Source organism: Chaetomium fimeti (genome assembly GCF_033439085.1).
Source record: "Chaetomium fimeti strain CBS 168.71 chromosome Unknown B0H64scaffold_4, whole genome shotgun sequence".
Classification (NCBI taxonomy): Eukaryota; Fungi; Ascomycota; class Sordariomycetes; order Sordariales; family Chaetomiaceae; genus Chaetomium; species Chaetomium fimeti.
The window spans coordinates 940,828-958,505 of NW_026944332.1; the positions used below are offsets into that span (position 1 = coordinate 940,828).

General features: G+C 56.5%; 10 protein-coding genes and 1 non-coding gene across 11 annotated transcripts; 9 read left to right on the top strand and 2 right to left on the bottom strand.

The window, feature by feature from the left end:
• Positions 1–286: 286 nt before the first annotated feature.
• B0H64DRAFT_322627 (glycoside hydrolase family 61 protein) lies at positions 287–1,234 on the bottom strand (the record flags this gene model as incomplete). The annotated part of the gene is made up of 1 exon (XM_062800569.1): positions 287–1,234. The coding sequence occupies one exon, from the start codon at positions 1,232–1,234 to the stop codon at positions 287–289; it is 948 nt and encodes a 315-aa protein (XP_062658900.1).
• Positions 1,235–1,246: 12 nt separating this feature from the next.
• B0H64DRAFT_145159 (uncharacterized protein) lies at positions 1,247–2,090 on the top strand. Its single transcript, XM_062798340.1, has one exon. The coding sequence runs from the start codon at positions 1,363–1,365 to the stop codon at positions 1,885–1,887; it is 525 nt and encodes a 174-aa protein (XP_062658901.1). The 5' UTR covers positions 1,247–1,362; the 3' UTR covers positions 1,888–2,090.
• A 637-nt stretch (positions 2,091–2,727) lies between these two features.
• B0H64DRAFT_t74 lies at positions 2,728–2,836 on the top strand. Its single transcript has one exon. It is a non-coding gene; the product is annotated as a tRNA-Arg (tRNA).
• Positions 2,837–4,054: 1,218 nt separating this feature from the next.
• On the top strand, positions 4,055–5,196 carry B0H64DRAFT_395162 (uncharacterized protein). Its single transcript, XM_062803738.1, has one exon. It carries the CDS (start codon positions 4,083–4,085, stop codon positions 4,830–4,832), a length of 750 nt encoding a protein of 249 aa, XP_062658902.1. The 5' UTR covers positions 4,055–4,082; the 3' UTR covers positions 4,833–5,196.
• A 2-nt stretch (positions 5,197–5,198) lies between these two features.
• B0H64DRAFT_145190 (uncharacterized protein) lies at positions 5,199–6,690 on the top strand. The gene has a single exon (XM_062798341.1). It carries the CDS (start codon positions 5,438–5,440, stop codon positions 6,395–6,397), a length of 960 nt encoding a protein of 319 aa, XP_062658903.1. The 5' UTR covers positions 5,199–5,437; the 3' UTR covers positions 6,398–6,690.
• Positions 6,691–8,246: 1,556 nt separating this feature from the next.
• Positions 8,247–9,389, top strand: B0H64DRAFT_145193 (uncharacterized protein). The gene has a single exon (XM_062798342.1). The coding sequence runs from the start codon at positions 8,396–8,398 to the stop codon at positions 9,068–9,070; it is 675 nt and encodes a 224-aa protein (XP_062658904.1). The 5' UTR covers positions 8,247–8,395; the 3' UTR covers positions 9,071–9,389.
• Positions 9,331–10,445, top strand: B0H64DRAFT_145201 (uncharacterized protein). Its single transcript, XM_062798344.1, has one exon. It carries the CDS (start codon positions 9,709–9,711, stop codon positions 10,330–10,332), a length of 624 nt encoding a protein of 207 aa, XP_062658905.1. The 5' UTR covers positions 9,331–9,708; the 3' UTR covers positions 10,333–10,445.
• B0H64DRAFT_145195 (bacteriocin-protection, YdeI or OmpD-associated-domain-containing protein) lies at positions 10,446–11,325 on the top strand. The gene has a single exon (XM_062798343.1). The coding sequence runs from the start codon at positions 10,559–10,561 to the stop codon at positions 11,249–11,251; it is 693 nt and encodes a 230-aa protein (XP_062658906.1). The 5' UTR covers positions 10,446–10,558; the 3' UTR covers positions 11,252–11,325.
• Positions 11,326–12,510: 1,185 nt separating this feature from the next.
• B0H64DRAFT_323441 (fungal-specific transcription factor domain-containing protein) lies at positions 12,511–13,758 on the top strand (the record flags this gene model as incomplete). The annotated part of the gene is made up of 3 exons (XM_062800611.1): positions 12,511–12,713; positions 12,760–12,869; positions 12,911–13,758. The coding sequence occupies 3 exons, from the start codon at positions 12,511–12,513 to the stop codon at positions 13,756–13,758; spliced, it is 1,161 nt and encodes a 386-aa protein (XP_062658907.1).
• Positions 13,759–13,915: 157 nt separating this feature from the next.
• Positions 13,916–15,032, top strand: B0H64DRAFT_417117 (uncharacterized protein; the record flags this gene model as incomplete). Its single annotated transcript, XM_062805220.1, has 3 exons — positions 13,916–14,408; positions 14,463–14,672; positions 14,737–15,032. 3 exons carry the CDS (start codon positions 13,916–13,918, stop codon positions 15,030–15,032), a joined length of 999 nt encoding a protein of 332 aa, XP_062658908.1.
• A 550-nt stretch (positions 15,033–15,582) lies between these two features.
• On the bottom strand, positions 15,583–17,353 carry B0H64DRAFT_395168 (uncharacterized protein). Its single transcript, XM_062803739.1, has one exon. It carries the CDS (start codon positions 17,235–17,237, stop codon positions 15,624–15,626), a length of 1,614 nt encoding a protein of 537 aa, XP_062658909.1. The 5' UTR covers positions 17,238–17,353; the 3' UTR covers positions 15,583–15,623.
• Between the last annotated feature and the right edge of the window lie 325 nt (positions 17,354–17,678).

Consider the following 17,678-nt stretch of genomic DNA (forward strand, 5'->3'; position numbering starts at 1 on the left):
GGGCTCAACTTCTTTGCCATAGAATAGACGAGTTTGGCAATTTCAAGCCTCGGGCTTCCAACCGGAAGTCAGAATCGGGGTCATGTCCCAATTTGCCGCCTGTACGGGCTGTGTATGCCGGTACCCTCGGACAGAGCCATGGGCGAACATCAAGAAGACCAAGATTGCGAGAGCGTCATGCATCCCATTCCGGAGCAGTTCTGACAGGCTTATCAACATCCAAACGAAAATATGTACACAGAATCTCGGGGGTTACCCTCCTAATACGGCCCCCTCGGTCCTCGGTCTAGTTCCGATCATACCTCCCCCTTGCCCTCGGTTCCGCCGTCGGTGCAGCCCCGCCACTAAACGGCACCGTCTCCGTGCCCCTCAGAACCACCACCGGCGTCCCCTCCGCCTCAAACAAACTGATAGTCTGTTCCGCATACGGCACCGGCGTCGCCCCCACGGCAACCGTCGGCCCCGGCACGACATACGAGCTCAACCCAGCCGTGACATTCAACCACACGCCGGGGTCATCCTCCCTATAAAACTCAGTCGCCTCAAACCCATCCAACTCCATCCCCCCATCCCCGCCCTCCACCCACAAGTTCACACACAGCGGATAATTCTGCGCCCCATCCTCCTCGGCCGCATAATGCAGCGCAATCACCTCATTCCGCAACACATACGGCCCCGGCGCCAACCCATCCGGAATGGCCACCTGCCAGCTATTGTTCGCCGCAATCAACACATCCGACGCCCACCGCTGCCCCGGCACCCCGCCATTGATCCCCGCCCCCTCCACAAACTCCAACACCGGTTGCGAATCATCCACCTTGGTCCACCGCAGCGCCGCCTTATCCACCCCCGTACAACCCGCCTCATCCCCCTCCAGCCCGGCACACCCCGCCAGATAACTCAACACGGGACCAACATGCCCCATCGGCCAGCCATTCCACTGCACATGCACCCGGTCACCGGCGCGCACGGGGGCGTGCGCCGCCGGGCTGGCGCCGGATTTGTGGCAGATGATGTCTGGGTGGGTGTAGTTGGCGGGGGTGACGAAACCGTCGTCGGTGGCGGCCGTCCACCAGCCGACGCGGGAGGGGTCGTTGGGTTGGTTGGGCCGCGGGTCGAAGCCGTGGTAGAGCTGGCCGTTGATTAGGATGTGGGCGAGGTGGGAGTGGGCGAGGGTGGCGGTGGGCGTGAGGGTGAGGAAGGCCAGGAGGGTGGTGAGGAGGGGTGGGGGCATGGTGGTGGTGGTTGTTGTGGTTGTGAGGTTGTGTGGGTGGTGGTTTAAGTTGCGGACGGTAGAGGACGGGTCGTTGTGTGATGGTGGGTATGACGACAAGCTGCACCGTGTAGCCGATAGAAGTTGAGATGGGTGACTGTCTACTGAAATCAGAATGCTCGGGTCAGAATGGAAAACGTCTGGGGTGCAGACGGGTGGCATGGCCTCCTATTTACCCTAATTGCAAGACCATGTTGATCCTGACCCCCATCCCCGGTCAGCATCGACCTAGCCCGGGAGCACGCCGTCCGCATCGACGGCCGTCTGTCAGATCCATATTGCACCGGGAATCCGCCCGTCTCGTCGCTGCACGATGCGCTCGGCATCGCATGGCGGTCTTGTTTCCCGCGGCGTCAACCCTGGTCCCCGGGATACCGAGACGCGGTTGTATAGTGTCTCATTGGTGGTTTTCTCTTCCTTGTTGTAAATCGAAACATGAATTCTGCATCTTCATCCAGGCCGTTTGCGAATCCGCTGATTCAGGAACCAAACCCGAAGGAACGTGCAGATCTCTTCCTCAGTGCTCTCGCCATTCCATCTTCCGTGGTCGGACAATGGGGAAATTCCCAAAGCCGATCATGTGGAGGAGGAGGGTCTGGAAATTTCGGGACTAACCGTTGCGGTACTTCTGCCGTTTCTGGTTTGCTGCCGTGCTGCCATGGCCGCCGAGTCTGATCCCATACGTAAAGCACTGCCTTTCCGGATAAAACAAGGCACTCGTCCCCGAGAAAGCTCTCCCAAAGTGTGGATCGAATGGCTTGGGACGTTTGCCGAGAGTGTGGGGTGCGTTTCATCTATCTGATGTTGAAGACCGCTCCCCATTCGCCCCGGGAAACCCAGTCAGGGTTTCTTGCGCACCTAAATGATCGGCATGATCAATCATCAAGCGGACCGGAACAAGGCCCGGTGATTAACACGAGGGGTCAATTTGGGGCCGCTCCTTAACGTGCGCTGGCATGGTCTTGTGCCGCTGGATACATACCTACACAGTAGCAGAATACGTTGTGCCTTTCCCCCTGAATGCCTTTGCTGCCGATGACGTGCATCCTCTTCGACACTCCAGAGACGTTGTTTCTAGAACCTTGGCGTCTCCTGCGGCTCATGGGAATTAACTCACGCAAAGTCCCGCAGTCGAGGGGTCGGCCAAATCCGCAAATGGACCGGTTCCTGGTTCCGGCATGTAATTGGTATTCTCCTCGTCAAAATGGCAGTATGGGTGGGAGTGGTTTCGCCGGCATAGTTCCAATGTTGTTGCGAGGAACAATAGGTATGCTTGGTGGCTTTGAGCCATGCGATGAAAAAGGGGTTCAGGGGTCGATTTGCTTTCGGTTCGGGTTTTGCTGCAACCCGGCGTCCTGAATGGTCCGCTGGCGTGCGAGATGGAGCGTTTGAACTCCACTCTCGTCCCCATTCTCTCGATAATAACCGGAAACTTAACCGGCACCATCCAACAAGGTCCGCTGGCTCAATGGCAGAGCGTCTGACTACGACTCCTTATTCTGGGACATCCCAGGAAGAGATCGAGTAATCAGGAGGTTCCAGGTTCGACCCCTGGGTGGATCGAGATAACTGGTCACAAAGATCGCACCTTACTTTTTGAAGATGTTTTGTTTGCCGGTTTTGACACTGCAAGATTCCGTAACACATACCTGAACACACGTTTCCACGCACGCTCCGAAGACAAGAAGTTTAATATTTTACTGTCCCATGGATAAAGAGAGTACCAGTCGTCTCAACTCTATCTAGAAGGCGAGATTAATGGTTGAGACCCTCTCCACCAACAACCCCTTTACAAATCCTTTTTTGCATCTCCCTAACCAAACACCTTTGCAGCCCCGCTCGAGGCGTTTTACCGAATCCCAAGGCGCTGTATTTTCTCGAACTCGAGTGATCTTCCCGCCCGCGAAACTTGTTGTGATTGGATGTTATCTCAACGACACAGCCATGCGCGGGAGGGACTTTTCCCCGTCCGTGAAATGCAGCCAGTCAACGTTCGCCCTCGTAGCATTCCGCCTCGTCCAAAAGCCAAGTGATTCGACGTTGCTTACCCCTCCTCACCGTACTTCAAGTTTCATTCCCGTGAGACCTTCCAGCGAACTCGTAAACTTCAAGTTACTTAGGTACCGAACAACATGTTGCCACACGGGCAGAGTGATTCGGAGGCCCCGCCACGCCTGTCTCTAAAAGAGGATGAAGATCTCAAGAAGAAGCTTGACGAGGTCCGAAACACAGTTAAGCGTAGGTAGGTATGGAGTCGCGCCTGGAGGTCGATGAAAAGTCAACCCCCAACCGCATGAAAAAGAAATGGGAACAACTGAAGTTGCGACCCCATTTGCACCACGGTAGCGACGCCTCCGTCAAGTTGCAACCGCCAAACCAGCCAGCGGATGTGGCCGGCGATGCCTACGACACAATGTCCATTGAAAAAGTACTTGAACGATGTGTCGATGAGGCCGAGAGGCCGAGTGTGGCTTGCCGGGTCTCATAGGTCGTTCTTGGGTGTCATCAATTCCAATCGGGGGACTTATCGGGGTTTTTGCTGCCGGGGTAAGCCGAGGATTCCTCGACACCCACCGTTGGATTACGGGTGATGTCTGGTATACTACTTGGTATTAACCATCTCTATGACTACCTAGGCATTTCCACTAGCACCCGCGTGCTTGAATGCGATTACGATATTTACTGTGGGTTTCCAAAGGCACCACTGCAAGGTGTTATCGACGCCCTCAACACTCTACTCGACAAGTTCGTAGACTTCTTCCGGCGGCTGAAAACGCGCCTGGAGCGCCGGCAGAGTCACGGTACGCGCATGATCGTCTTCACTCAGATATCCCTTTTCGTTGAAGTCTGCGACTACATCATGGAGTGTCGAGGCGGAATCTGGCCGGCTACCGTTCATATTTTCAAGCGGACCTTCGTCGAGGATGAGAGAGTCAAGGAGATGCTGCAAAAAATGGAATCGGAGCTGCAGAAAGAGGGGTTGGAGACGGCCGTCCAGACATATGACCTAGTCGCCAAGGCCGAGGAGCAGAATAACGAGACTAGCTGGCGCAAGACCATCGCCGGCGTGCTGGGTTTCGGGCTAGGTGACCTCGCCGACAGCGTGACGCCTTACAACAAGAGTCTCGGGAAGCTGTACAAGGAGCCGGCGAAGGGAACTTGCCTGTGGATTCAGGAAAATGAGGACTTCCAGGCCTGGAGAGGAGCCCCGGTGGCGGCGGCGACGGCGACGGCGAACACGAGCGCGACGGATTGGCTGCTCCTCCTGGAGGGGGGCGCCCGCTCCGGTAAGTCGCGCATGATGGCAAGTCTGTTCACCACCCTGAACGCCCAAGAGGCCGAGCGCGGCGTAGTGGCATGTTGCTTCGGGCGGGACTTGCTGGCATCGGCGGGCACGGATCTCGACGCTGAGGGCGTGTGTGGCCTTGTAGTGCGGAGCATCCTGTGGCAGTTCGCCTCCAAGGCTCCTAATAAGCTGGCAAGATCTATGGCGGCCACCATCGCATCACCCATCAGCAAGGTCTGCACGGCAGCGAGCTGTTCCACAACAACAGCTTAGAGTTGTGGACGAAGCTCCTCATTGATAACGAGGTGAGGAAGGATGTGGGAAAGGTTTTCTCCATCCTCATAGATGGGCTCGAGGCCAGGATGGGCGACCTCCTGCCTCTGCTAAAGCCGTAACCAACCAAGGAGACGACAAACTGCGCGTTGTGCTCAGCTCGCCGCCGAAACCCACCCATGAAGATGGTAAGGGCCGTGGGGGGGACGAGTCGGACGACCTTGACCAACGGCCACGAACCATCAAGCTAAAAGACCACACCGAAGGAGACATCCGGACCGTCATTAATCTGAGCTTAGATTCCATGCCATGGTCGAGTGGGTCCGGGGAGGGGGTGGAGAGGGCGCGGGATCTCATCTTGCGGGAGTTGCCAGGACGGGTGGACGGCGACTACGCTAGGCTCGACGACTTTGTACAGAGAGTATCGAGAGCCAGCGGTTTTGGCGCTGTCGAGCAGGCCATCGGCGAGGTCGATATGCCGGACGAGGCCCGGATCAAGTCACAGGTGATACCTCGCGGATACACTGACCGGGAACCAGATCTTGGAGCTGAACCAGCTTATCCTGTGGGTCGGGTCGGGATTCAGGGAACCCGAGCTCTGGGAGATGGAAGCGGTCCTGCAGCAGAGACGCCCGTCCAAAGACCAGTTCTTGACCCTGAGGGAGAAGGTGATGGGGGTCTACGGAACGCTTTTCGATCTTAGTCCGGCCGGGACAGTCACTTGGCGCCCTTCGACCGTCCAAGGCTGTATCCCGGAACGCAGCAACACTACCACTCCCATATACTTCAATGGCGACGCAGCGGTAGCTCTCGACCTCAGGCGTGCCATCCTGCTCGCCGAGAGGAACCTGATAAGTAGGATCCTCGGCGTCGTTGGGCTCAGCATGCCCGACCTGGCCGGGCCTCAGACGCGTCTCCCGACTACGGATGAGCTCAGTTTGCCAATCGGGAAAACGAGCCCTGACAACGCACATCTCGAAGTTGCCTTAACATGCTTGAGAAGCTGCAATAACAACGAAGACGGACTCATAAGTTACTCGAGGGCCTTTCTGTTCCGCCATCTGGAAGCAGTTGCCGGCAGCCTATCGTCAATCGACAAGAGCCACAAGGAACAACTTGGACCCCTGCTTCACAATCTCTTTAGGCACGACGAGGCCATCGACTGCATGTTTTGGTTCAGTGGCCGCATGAGCCTCGATCGATGGAATCTAAGAACCGGCAGGGAGCTGGATGAGGTTCGACGGCGCTGGCTATACACTCCCGACGGGGTCATGCTGCTGGAAAAGCTTTTTCAAGACCGAGATCTGGCGAGCCAGATTGAAGACGACGTTTTTCAACTATTCCTAAAAGACGAGGCCGTCGACCGAGGCCGTCAGCGTGTGAAACTCCTCGCGCGTGTCACGGAACGGATCGCCCGAAACGTTTTTCTCGAGAGGAGTTTATCGTCGAGGGCACACAACACGGCCGTTCGTTTCCTCACGGGGGTACCTATCTCACCTTCCCCTCGAAAAAACTTTTCTTGGCGCCCACTGTTAAGCCGACTAACAGTGGGGCCACTAAAGTAGTCGTTCAATCGGCCAAACCCTGATAAGAGTGCTAAAACCACACTTTTCGAAAAAATTTCGCAGTCATCAACGACTGCACAATCAATCGCACGCCTGGCTCTTGATAGGTGGTATCACTCTGCAATACAATATACCGCCCTGGGAAGGATCAAGAATGCCGCCTGCATGCTCGGCGCCTTGCAAGCGCGAAAAACAACGCCCGGCAGCCTCCTGTAGAGCCTAGGAGACTGCCATCCGACCGCTGGCAGCCACGGGCCTCGCCCGGCCAACCACCAGCACAACGGCGGCGATATCCTCCTCGGCTGGTTTTTAGCCTAGCCACCTGGCGAGGTAGTTTTCCAGCCGACCCCCGAACCCGGGAGCGCTCCGAAGCGTTGCGATGTGGGAAACGATGGGCAAGGACGGCAGGAATCTGGGAGGATGTGGAGATATAGGTATAGGGTTGGATATACAGGTCCAGGCCCCATAAAGGGAGTTGGGGAAGGGCTTTCGAAAGGCAGTTATTACGCTGTCGTCCGCGCTTGCGCTCGAGTTGCTATATAGGCAGTACTTTTGTATATAGGCCCTAGCTTAGCACGTCCTCACATGCTTATAGGCATCTGGCGGGGTGCCACATTGTGGCCCCAAGCCCCGGACGTTAAACGCAAACAACAACAACAACAACGGGGGTACCTATCTCTGGTAAGTCCCAGGAAGTTATACAGTCCTTGTAGATCATGCTGACTGATATATACTCAGCTTCCCACCTCAAACGAATGGGGCCCCAATGACTGCTGGAAAGACGCAAGTCTCGAGTGGCTGAGCAACCTAGAGGACCACTCGCTCTCGGTGCAACACCTCGAGACTATTGAGAAGTGGGCTGCGTGGACGCTATTCCCCCCCGCCTCGATTGGTTCCCCAGAAGATCAGTCCATGTTCAAATGCCAGGTGGGATGCATGATGGAGATGTTCATGGAGGAGGGATCCGAAGCGACATCCAAGGCCAAGGATCTATTCCAACAGGCTCGGGATCTGGATGATAAGAATACGCTGGCTTATTCTCAACTGGCCCGCTCCGAGTCAGGCCTATCTGCAGGTCAAGTTCCTCGAAGAAGGCAGGGCCAAGGACGACAAAAATAGGAAGTATGATGGCAGGATTATGGCATACCTGCTCGGTGGTCTCGGAGACTGATACTGGACACAGGGGAAGGAGGGCAAGGCATCTAAAGAATACGTCAAGAGTCTGAAGTACGATCGTACTTGCTTCAACGCCTACGGGGACATCCTTAGCCGATACAGCGACCCGCGTAACGAGCACCCGGCCTGGAAGAAGTTCATTGAGCTTCTCACGGAAATTGGCCGCGAGGTGGATGCGTGGAAACAATTCCTCGACGATATGATCTGGTACGCCCTCGCGCCGTCTTCGGGTAGGAAAATGGCCCCGGCCATTGAATCAACAACGGCCCCCAGCTCGAAATTCAACCCCAAGACGTGGGCGTCTATCGAAAGTTTGTACAAAACCGCTATTGATCTAGCGAATGAGCAGCACGACTTGGAAGCCGGGTTCCTCGTGCGTCAATCGTACGCTTCCACGTTAAGCTTTGCCGTTTCCTGCGACGAGGAAAACAAGAACGCGATCCAGATGCTTGAAAAGGCCGTTGGTTTCGCGGGTCGGATAATGGATAAACGTGGCGGCGAGGAGTACAGGAAGGGCGAGACATCCATCCCCATCAGCAAGCATCGGGTCAGCCAGGCTGTTGAGCAGCTCGCTCGGCTCTATATCCACCGTTTGCTGGTCCTGTCTGGGGGGGCTCGGGTCGACAATAATGAGGCGATGAAGTCCGATGTGCGGAAAAGGCTCGAGGACCTCCTGGCCAAGCACAATGTGAACCGAGAGAATGCGACTCTATCTTGCTACTTTGCCCGATCGCGTAGGGTTGCCGGGAAAGAGGAGAGGGGGCAAAAGGGGGGCGGCAGTGCCAATTCGCATGTGAGTCGCTCTTCAAGGTGACAATAGCCATGGGAAACGAAGAGCTTTCGACGTGGATATGGAGACTCCTTTACGCATTCACGGCGATCCAAAGGCGGAACCACACACGGCAATCCAGTTCAACTACTCATCACCTCGATCAAAGCCAGAACCACCGGAGAACGATTTACGTGTGTGATGGATGCGGGGAGTCGCTTGGGGTTGACGAGGAGATTTACGTGTGCCAGGTGTGTGCGGGCGAGGCAAAGTTCCATGAGACGTGCTACAAAAGATTGAAAAGAGTGGTGGGCATAGAGGGAACTGGGTCTAACACCCTCGAGAGGCTCTGCAGCAGCCACAATGAGTTTGTCTGCATCTCACTCTCTGGGAAGGGATCTTCCAGGGAGGAGAGCACTGTTGCCGCCGAATTTCCCGCAGCTTCAGAGCCGAGCGTTACCATGGGCGGGAGGGAGCGGGACGACTCGCACTCACCGCATAATGGGAGTGCTAGGGAGGGGGGTGGCCCGCCCTCAGCCCTTATCATGAGTAGGATCAAGATGGAGACTGGCGACGAAGGGGTGATCAAGGGAAAGGGCACGAGAACAACAGATGACCAAGATAGGGCGCTGAGTGAGCCTACCTCTTGGCTCCTCGAAGAGATCGGTAAGCTCAATGAAGCGATAAAAGAGTGGTTCTTTAGAGCTCAATTCAAATCCACTCAATGAATACTCTTTCGGGTAAGTATATTCTAGGGAGCATTGGAGCATTCTTAGTTTTTGCAAGAAAGCTACCGGTAGGTAGGTAATTACCTTGAAACTTGCCTTGCACTCATCTTCGGGAATCCAATTTGCGAAGGCAATGGGCAAGCTCAGGGTTGACTTCCAATGGCAGCTCCGGGTCTCGCCATTTCCGAATTCTTTCTCTAATAGGCCATGAAGAACTAAAAAGTTTATCTTCAATGAAAAAGAGAACTTGGAATTCTCCCTACCTAGAAGGGAATGTTTCTAAGTCTTTAGTTACCGAAAGGAGTACCCAAGCGTTGGTGTCAACGTATTCGCCTTGAATTCGGGGGCGAACCAACAAAGGGGTGTTAGGGTACCTACCTAGGTAGTCGACGTGAGACTCGAACCCACAACCTCAGCCATCCCTTGAAGAACACGCACGCTCCACAAATACCTGACCAGGACGCACGCCACGAATCGGGCTGTTCTATTCGTAGGCCCAACCATTGCGTCCAACTTGTTCAGCTCTTGGCACGTGCCTGGTTACCTCACACAACAGGTCCCCCGCACGATGAACTTCCTTTTTCTGGGCAATTCCATCTAAATCTTGTCTGAGGCCTACCATACTCCGAGCCCAAGCAATGCTCGCCGCTAAGAATTTCTTCAACTTCCCGAATCATAGCTCGCGAGATAGTACTCCACGCGACAGTCCACTGGCAACTAGTGCCATGATTTCCAAGCCGACCATCGAGGACGAGAAGCCGATGATGGAGGACGACCGGGACCAAGACTCCGACACGGAAACTATTCTCACCGAAAACACCACGACGGCAGCCACTAGCTTCTGGGACCATACCGCCATCCGCGATGCGGTACCTTGGGCTGGCAAGACGTTCATCATCGTTGACAAAGCATCCGGCCGGGTGATCAGCCATACGAACGGCGAACTACGACTCGAGGACAACACTGGTCGGAGGGGTTGTTGGCACTGGCTCTGTGTCGAGAAAGATGGATGGTTTGGGTTTTGCAATACGGCGTCGGGGAGGTATCTCGGGATTAACGTCTGGGGGACTCTCCAGGCAGAGGTCAAACATCACAAGGGGTGGGAGTTCTTTTGTCCAAGAAGACATCCAGACGGGGGTTACATATTGCTCGCAACCCAAAACCATTGGAAGTTGCTGAAGGTAGGCCTCAACAAAGATGGCGATGGTTTGGTTGCAAACGGGGATCATGACGGTATCGTATGGGAATTCGTTCAGGTTTGAGCGGGGTTTGGGGGAGGTTGTTATGCAGACAGTCCATACCGGTATTAGACAGGGGTGTTTTTGGCGGCAATGATGACATGGAAGCTTAAACCCGAACCCTCAAGTCAGTCTCTGAGTTATCGGTCATCAGCCGGCTGCCCCCCCGGCTCCCCGTCCCCAGCCAGATCAACCTCAGCTGAGCTGAGAAACCAGCCATCAGCGAAACTCGCGGTGAGCAACCGGAAACATGTCGCCGCGCACCAGACTCGCGGCAAAGGCCCTCCAAGCAGCAAAGTCGACGTCAGCAGCAGCAGCAGTAGCAGCACCACCACCACCTGTCCCCGTTGCTCGAGCTGCCCAAGCGGCTCCAAGTCCAGCAACACCACCAATCCAACTTTTCGACCATGTGGCTGCCTGGGAAACGTGGCTCGAGGCCAACCACACCGACCCGACCGGCCTGTGGTTGAAGATCAGCAAAAAGGGCAGCGGCATCGCGTCCGTGAGCTACGACGAGGCCCTCGACGCCGCACTGTGTTTCGGGTGGATCGACGGGCAGAAAAAGAGCCACGACGGGGACCACTTTCTCCAGCGGTTCACGCCGCGCCGCAAGCGAAGCATGTGGTCGAAGCGGAATTGCGCAAAAGTCGCCGTGCTGGTTGAGACAGGGCGCATGCGGCAGGCGGGGCAGGCAGAGATCGACGCCGCGAAGGCGGATGGGCGGTGGGAGAAGGCGTACTCGTCAGCCAGTCTGATGGAGGTTCCCGAGGATTTTCAGGCGGCATTGGGCCGGAACAAGAAGGCCAAGGCGTTTTTCGAGGGCCTCGGGAAGACCAAGCGGTACGCGTTTTTATGGCGCATCGCGACCGTGAAACGGGAAGAGACGCGTCAAAAGAAGATTGAGCAGTTTGTGGGATTGCTGTCGGAGGGGAAGACGCTGTAACTAATTTTTTTTTTTTTTTAAACACTCTGGAAACCTTGAATTGAGGGATGCTAATTTATCTCTCAAATCTCCGATTGTGTTCGCTGGCTGCCCGCGCTCGCTAAAATGCGCGCTGTCGGCGTGGGCCGGGCGTGCCTTCAGGGTTCCTCGCAGTGGAGATCCCCGCTGTGGGGAAATTTAGTCCGCGGGACGAACCCTTGTTCCCGCGTTGTTGTTTCCCCACCACCATGAGACCCTGAAATCGTGCTTTTCTTCAAAACCACGCGACTTCGCAGTCTACAGATTACGCTGCAACCATCAAGCGCAAAAATGAGAACACCAAATCGGGCATCTCGGTTCAACAACCATGTCGAATATTCGCATACTTGAACCCTCGATCCCGAATTATCCCCGCGACCGCCCATGCACACCAAGCCCCACCGGCCGTCGGGCTCCTTACCTTTCCGTCGGCGGATTGAGTCGGGTATTCTGGAAGACGAATGTGTGCTGCTAACCCAATTCTGGAGAGCAAGGTTGCCTCTCAATTCTGTCCCTTGCATTGTTAGTTGCGGAAACACCTGGCCCAACCTGGTGGGTTCTCATATTCACTCAATCTAGTGTATTTTTCCCCGCAGTCATCAACGAGGGGTGGTTCAGTCCTAGATGCTAATATCGCTCAAGAAAAATTGGGCGACCGCCATGTTGCTTTTTCCAGACGCCGAAAGCAGGCGGGTTAACAAGACAATACCATGGGGGCGGTCTACTCTAAACTCGACAGAGATAACCCGAAGGAACGTCAGCTGGGTTACACTCTGATGGCGTTCGCGAACCAGCCCGGTCCGGAATGATCATCTGGACCTTATCGAGGGCGGTGAATCCTCTCGACTGGAAAGAGCACTGCTGGGGTGTCCGTGATGCCTCGTTTGGACTGCCGGCCGAGGCTGGGGCTGGGTACCATTCCCGCGGACCTTCCTCTCCGACTTTGGCAGCAGCCCTCCGCCTGGTTCTTCTCGTTCTGACTGCTGGTTGGCCTGCGGGATCGGCGCTGGGCCAAGACTGACCCGAACAACGCTTGTCTTCGCTCCCTGTCCGCTCCTTGTCCGCTCCCTGTCAATATTCGACCGCGGTCCAATCGACAAGCTCGCCAGTGGAAGGCTGGGCACATTACATAATGCGGCACTGCTCTTCCTCGCGAACCCGCCTGCGCCCCGGCGGTCCTGTGGAAGGCCTCATCACCTCGCCAGATATCGTGGCCTTTTTCTCGCCGGCAATCTCCTACAATGGGGACACCACAGCACACCTTTGTCGCCGAGACCGGGCAGCCGCTCCAAAGGCGCCGCAAGGCGCGGTTGGCCTGCAACCCCTGTCGGGCACGCAAGACCGGGTGCGACGGAAGAAAGCCAGTGTGCAGCGCCTGCTCGCTCCGGGGCTGGGACGACAAATGTGGTTATCCGGACAGTGTCATGCAGCCATCGGCAGCACTGTAAGCCAAGCAGGTCCCAGACGACAACACGCGCTGACTTTTGCAGGACCTTGGTCGAGCTTGATCGAAGACTTCAGAGACTCGAGAGTGATGCTCGAACCGACCCCAACCCCAACGTGCCCCGCAGAGCTTCCCCAAATGCAGCACCATCAGTTGGTATGTAGATGCGCCTCCCTTGATGGCAGCCCCCACCAAAGACGCATGCCTAACACGCTCCTTTATAGGGTCAAGCTCCGGGCCAGCCGCCTCGGTAGGTGATGATAACAAGGAACACCAAGCGCCGGCCGACCCCTATGGTTCTGACCAACCGGCCGGGACAACGAACATGACATTTATGCGCCAAGGCCTGGATGTGGCAGGTCCGCGCCATTCTCACGATTCAACTGCCAGATCCGAGTCCCCTGCGTCGGGGGCCGAGTCGCCTACATTTCCAGACCTAGCCGGGTTCGCGATGCAGACGCTGGAGCAGCCCCTGGATGAGATCGACCCCCACGCCCTCGTGCTTCCTCCACGTCACTTTGCCGATGAGCTGCTTCGGTGGTACTGGCTGAATTTCCATTCCATCTTCCCCTTCCTCCATTGGCCCATGTTCAAAGCCAGGTACCAGGCCGTTTGGAAAGAAAAGGCCGCGTCAAGTCCGACGTTTGATGATCTCTTATTTTATGCCACCTTGAACATGGTCCTCGCCACAGCCTGCCTCCGCAATGAGATCATCCCGCTCGACCAGAGGCATTATTACGGGGACGAGTTCTACAAGCGGTCTCTGCGACTCATGTCAGCTGAAACCCTGGACGCCGCCTCGATCCCTATCGTACAGCTGCTTCTGCTCCGGGGCGTATATCTTTACTTTGCAGGCAGGGCGGATCGCTGCTGGCTCATGTCGGGTGCTGCGATACGCGTGGCAATTGGACTGGGTTTACATACCACTCCCAAGAGGCAACTCTCCCAGGTGGAACGGGAGATGCGTCGGAGAGTGTGGTTCGGCGGCTGTGTTTCCCTGGATCAGTACGGAGCCCGGCCCGAGTCCTCCCCGCGTGCAGTCTAGTAACCAGCGTGACAGGATTCTCTCCACCATATTTGGTCGGCCCGGTGCCATTTATCCAGGCCTCACCCAGACGCCTCTTCCTCTCGCCATCGACGAAGAATACTTATCAACCACAGAGGAAGGGCGCCAGCCCGACGGTCTACCCTCACGCATGGACATGATCAACTACACGGTAAAGCTCCTGCAAGTCGTCGAAGAGATGCGAGCGGCGGCCCGCACGCCGGGCGTCAAACTCAAACCGGGGAACCAAGACCCCTTCTCGCTGCCGGATCCCAGCGCTCTCCTCAGCATCAACTCCAAAGTGGACGACCTCTTCACCGACATGCCCGCGCACCTACGCGTAGATGCCGATTACTCTAAGCTGCCTCTTAACGAGGACCAAGTGAAATTCTTTCAATCCCAAAGTCACGCACTTCGCTTCCGGCTGTTGCTCTTCAGGGTCTTCCTCCTCCGACCATCCCTTCTCGCCGAGGCGCAACGGTGGGCCACGCGAAAGTCCGGCCCGGTGCAAACGGCAGCGTTGAAGTTTCAAGAGCGACTCCATTATGAAATATGCAATCTCTGCTTGGAGACGGTACACAAAATGCTGGAGGAGATACACGCGACTCTGGCGACAAGCGGAGGCGTCTCCGCGTGGTACGCGTTGCATTGTACGCACTCGTTCCCTCCGAACCGCCAACCGCGAAGCTAACACGCTGGAACAGTTACTTTTGCGTCAGCTACCACTCTTCTCGTGGCTACGCTTTCCCCGCGTCTTGGTGTGTCTCTGGAAACGGAACCGACCAAGTCCTCCTGGGATCGCGCCATGGGCATTCTCGATTTCCACAAATCCTATGTCGTATCCGCATCGCGAGGCATTGACGTGCTCCTGCGCTATCGGCAGTCTATCACCATGCGCAGTAGCGGATCGTTGGGTACGTTTCTCACCGCGCGGTGCCCGGTCCTGCACTCCCGACTTGTCCACTGACAATGAGATAGGCCTTCCGCCCACGATGACGCAAGAAATGGCCGACATGGAAGTTCCCCCCTCATCGTCATACCTGTTGCAGGCCCAGCAAAACCAGCAACCCCAGCAACCCCAGCAACCATATCCGCACACCCAGTCGTGGGACCAACAACATGCGATGCCTACCCCGCCGATGATGGGGACGTGGATGATGGATGGAATCGAGTTCGGGATGGAGGAATTAGGCGACGCCTGGCTGACGACAACACAGGACTGGGGCCATCAGGACTGGGTCTTGGCACATCTCCAGGGTACTACTGGGACATAGGTTAAGCATTCGGTGCTCTGTACATATGTGGGGGTGGTGTTCCTTCAAGGTCTGGTACCACGTTGCTTCGCGGGTGGACGTGAGTGTGGGAGCAACGCCAAGCGCACACGTTGAGGCCTGGAGGGAACTGCCCGAGGAAACATCACCCGGAGGGAAGGTTTGCCTCGAGTGTGCAACCGTTTCGTTCTGCAGTTATTCATATACGGCGCTTGTGTGGGAAAAGGAATTACTTGGTTGCGAAATATATCCGGGAGTCCAGGGGCACCACTCTTCTCGTTCACCAGTCGAACAATCTTTTACTATGAAAGACAAGAAAGTGAAAATTGTTTCCGTCACATCATACAACGACAAAGTAGACGCAATAAGAGCCCGAAGCTAATATCAAGCCCAAGGGTACAAAATGAAAAGGAATTCTCAACTCATTTTCGCCCGTCCCCAACCAACAACTATCGGACCCTTCCCAATTAGAACGCCTCCACTCCAACCACCCAAACCAAACCTACCGAGCCCAACCCAACGCAGAAATATAAAAAGAAAACCCAAGAAACACTCACCGAACCAACCCCAAACAACCCCCCAAGCCCAAACCCCCTACGCAGGCCCCAACCGTTTAACCCACCCCCGCACCCGCTTGACCCACGACCCGGACCCCGCCCTCCCCCCTAGATAGGGCGGCTGCGGAATCGACATGGACCGCGCCTCGGCCAGCTTGAGGGCATACAGCAGCCGTGCATTATCCGCGCGCGCGTGCTGGAGTTCTGTGGTTTGTTGGTGGAGGGTGGCGGTTTGCTCTTGTAAGGTGGTGGTTTGTTCTTGCAAGGTGATGGTTTGTTGTTGCAGGGCGGTGTCGCGGGCTTGGAGCGCGAGATCTCGCTGGTGCAAGGATACTGAGAGCTCGCGGTGGGTTTGTTCCAAGGCGTGGTGGGTTTTGTGGAGGGTTTGGAGGGAGGTGGTGGTTTCGTGGAAGCGGGTAGTGGCTTCGTGCAGGGAGGTAGTGGTGGTCGCGTGGGTCGCTTGGAGGGCGGTGTGTTCTTCGCGGAGGGTTTGCAGGGAGGCGGTGGCGTCGTGGAGGGCGATTGTGAGGGCGGCGTCCTTTTGGGCGAGGGCCGCTTCGTGCTCTTGTTGGAGGGCGGTGAGCTCTTGGGTGAGGGATGCTTTGAGGTGCTGTTTGTCGGCGTCGGCTTGGGAGAGTTCCTCTTTGACAGCTTCGAGCTCGTTTTCGAGCTGGGATAGGAACTCGGAGTGCTCCGATTTGAGATGCTCGAGCTGCTCTTGCTGGCTCTCGGCGAGCTCCGAGCTCTGGGATTGGAGACCGAGGACCTTTTCCTGCGTGGCGGCCAGCTCTGCTTCGGTGCTCTCTCGGAATGCGGAGTACTCAGCGTCGAGCTTCTCGAGCCGCTGCTGTTCTTGACGGAGGCGGTTGTTCTCCCCCTGCAGCGTGGACAGTTCCGTCTGCGTGGAAGCCCGCTCCTCCTCCCTACGCTGTCTGGCCGTCGAATACTCCGCAGTGAGAGTCTCCAGGCGCCGTTCCTTCTCGCGGAGCTCGGTGTTCTCGAGGCGGAGGGCGGCAAGCTGTTCCTGCACAGCAGCCAGCTCTTGCTCGGGGGTTCTGGCGGCTGCCGAGTTCCTTGTCGTGAAACCGGATGGGGCGTCTGCGTGCTGGTGCTGGGCACCGTTTGTTGTCGACTGGGAGCTTTGGGTACTGATGTTTGCAACCCCGAAGCCGGCGGCCGGCCCTGCCAGTGTCGTTTGCCAGTTCATGGTCTGCCATTGTGTCGTGTCAAACTGAGCGGACGCGAACGGCGTCAGGGTCGGAGTCGGGGCTTTAATAGGAGCAGGCGTTGCTGGAACCGGTGCTGCTCGGGGCGGGGTGTAGGCTGCCACGGCCAGTTGAACGATGACATCCCATCCACGTACGACTCTTTCTACTTGCATCTGGGTCATGTGGTGGTCTCTGCACAGGCAAAGCTTCGCGAGAGATCGGAGTTGCTCTGAGGTGACGCTTGATGGCGGGTTCGTGGCCATCTTCCGGAGAATAATCTCGGCGTTTGTAACATCGCTCTTCTCCTCTGGTCTGCCGCCTTTTGTCCACCGGCATCGTGGGCCGGTCCCATGATTTGCGCCATGGCATTGGATTCCACCATCACAATACATGGGCCTCCCTCTTATGCTCAGCAGCTTCTCGGGATTCCATTGAGCTGTCATGTTGAATTGTCGTGGTTAAGTCTTGCTTGGCCAGAAGCAGGGCCCCTGTAGGGGCGAGAACAATAGCAGAGGCTCGGTAAGAGACACGAGAGACTGGGTGAGGCCCACCGTTTCACTTTGCGCTCACGCGTGGTTTATACCTTATCTTGGGGATCTGAGGACTACCCATGCCCAAAACCATGCAATGCCACGCCGTCCTCGCATGGCCTCTCTTCAGCTTCCCCTTTTTGAGAGCCGGATATTGGGTGCGTCCGTCTCCGCACCCAGTCGAGCTCGCCAAAAAACGCCACATCTGTACCTGGATGAGTGAATGAGGGAAAGGCGCTCGCTTTCTGCTGCAATGGTGCGGCACATTCCAAGGCTTTCCCGCCGGGTCTATTGGGAGCCAAGGCATTTTTCCGTCTTTCGCCTCAGCCACAGCGGTGATGAACGAGCACGTTA

Excerpts from the sequence above, each read along its gene's own strand:
- B0H64DRAFT_145159 (XM_062798340.1), top strand. The coding sequence starts at position 1,363 with ATGGGTGACTGTCTACTGAAATCAGAATGCTCGGGTCAGAATGGAAAA.
- B0H64DRAFT_145193 (XM_062798342.1), top strand. The coding sequence starts at position 8,396 with ATGGGAAACGAAGAGCTTTCGACGTGGATATGGAGACTCCTTTACGCA.
- B0H64DRAFT_145201 (XM_062798344.1), top strand. The coding sequence starts at position 9,709 with ATGCTCGCCGCTAAGAATTTCTTCAACTTCCCGAATCATAGCTCGCGA.
- B0H64DRAFT_145195 (XM_062798343.1), top strand. The coding sequence starts at position 10,559 with ATGTCGCCGCGCACCAGACTCGCGGCAAAGGCCCTCCAAGCAGCAAAG.
- B0H64DRAFT_395168 (XM_062803739.1), bottom strand. The coding sequence starts at position 17,237 with ATGACAGCTCAATGGAATCCCGAGAAGCTGCTGAGCATAAGAGGGAGG.
- B0H64DRAFT_395162 (XM_062803738.1), top strand. The coding sequence starts at position 4,083 with ATGATCGTCTTCACTCAGATATCCCTTTTCGTTGAAGTCTGCGACTAC.
- B0H64DRAFT_145190 (XM_062798341.1), top strand. The coding sequence starts at position 5,438 with ATGGAAGCGGTCCTGCAGCAGAGACGCCCGTCCAAAGACCAGTTCTTG.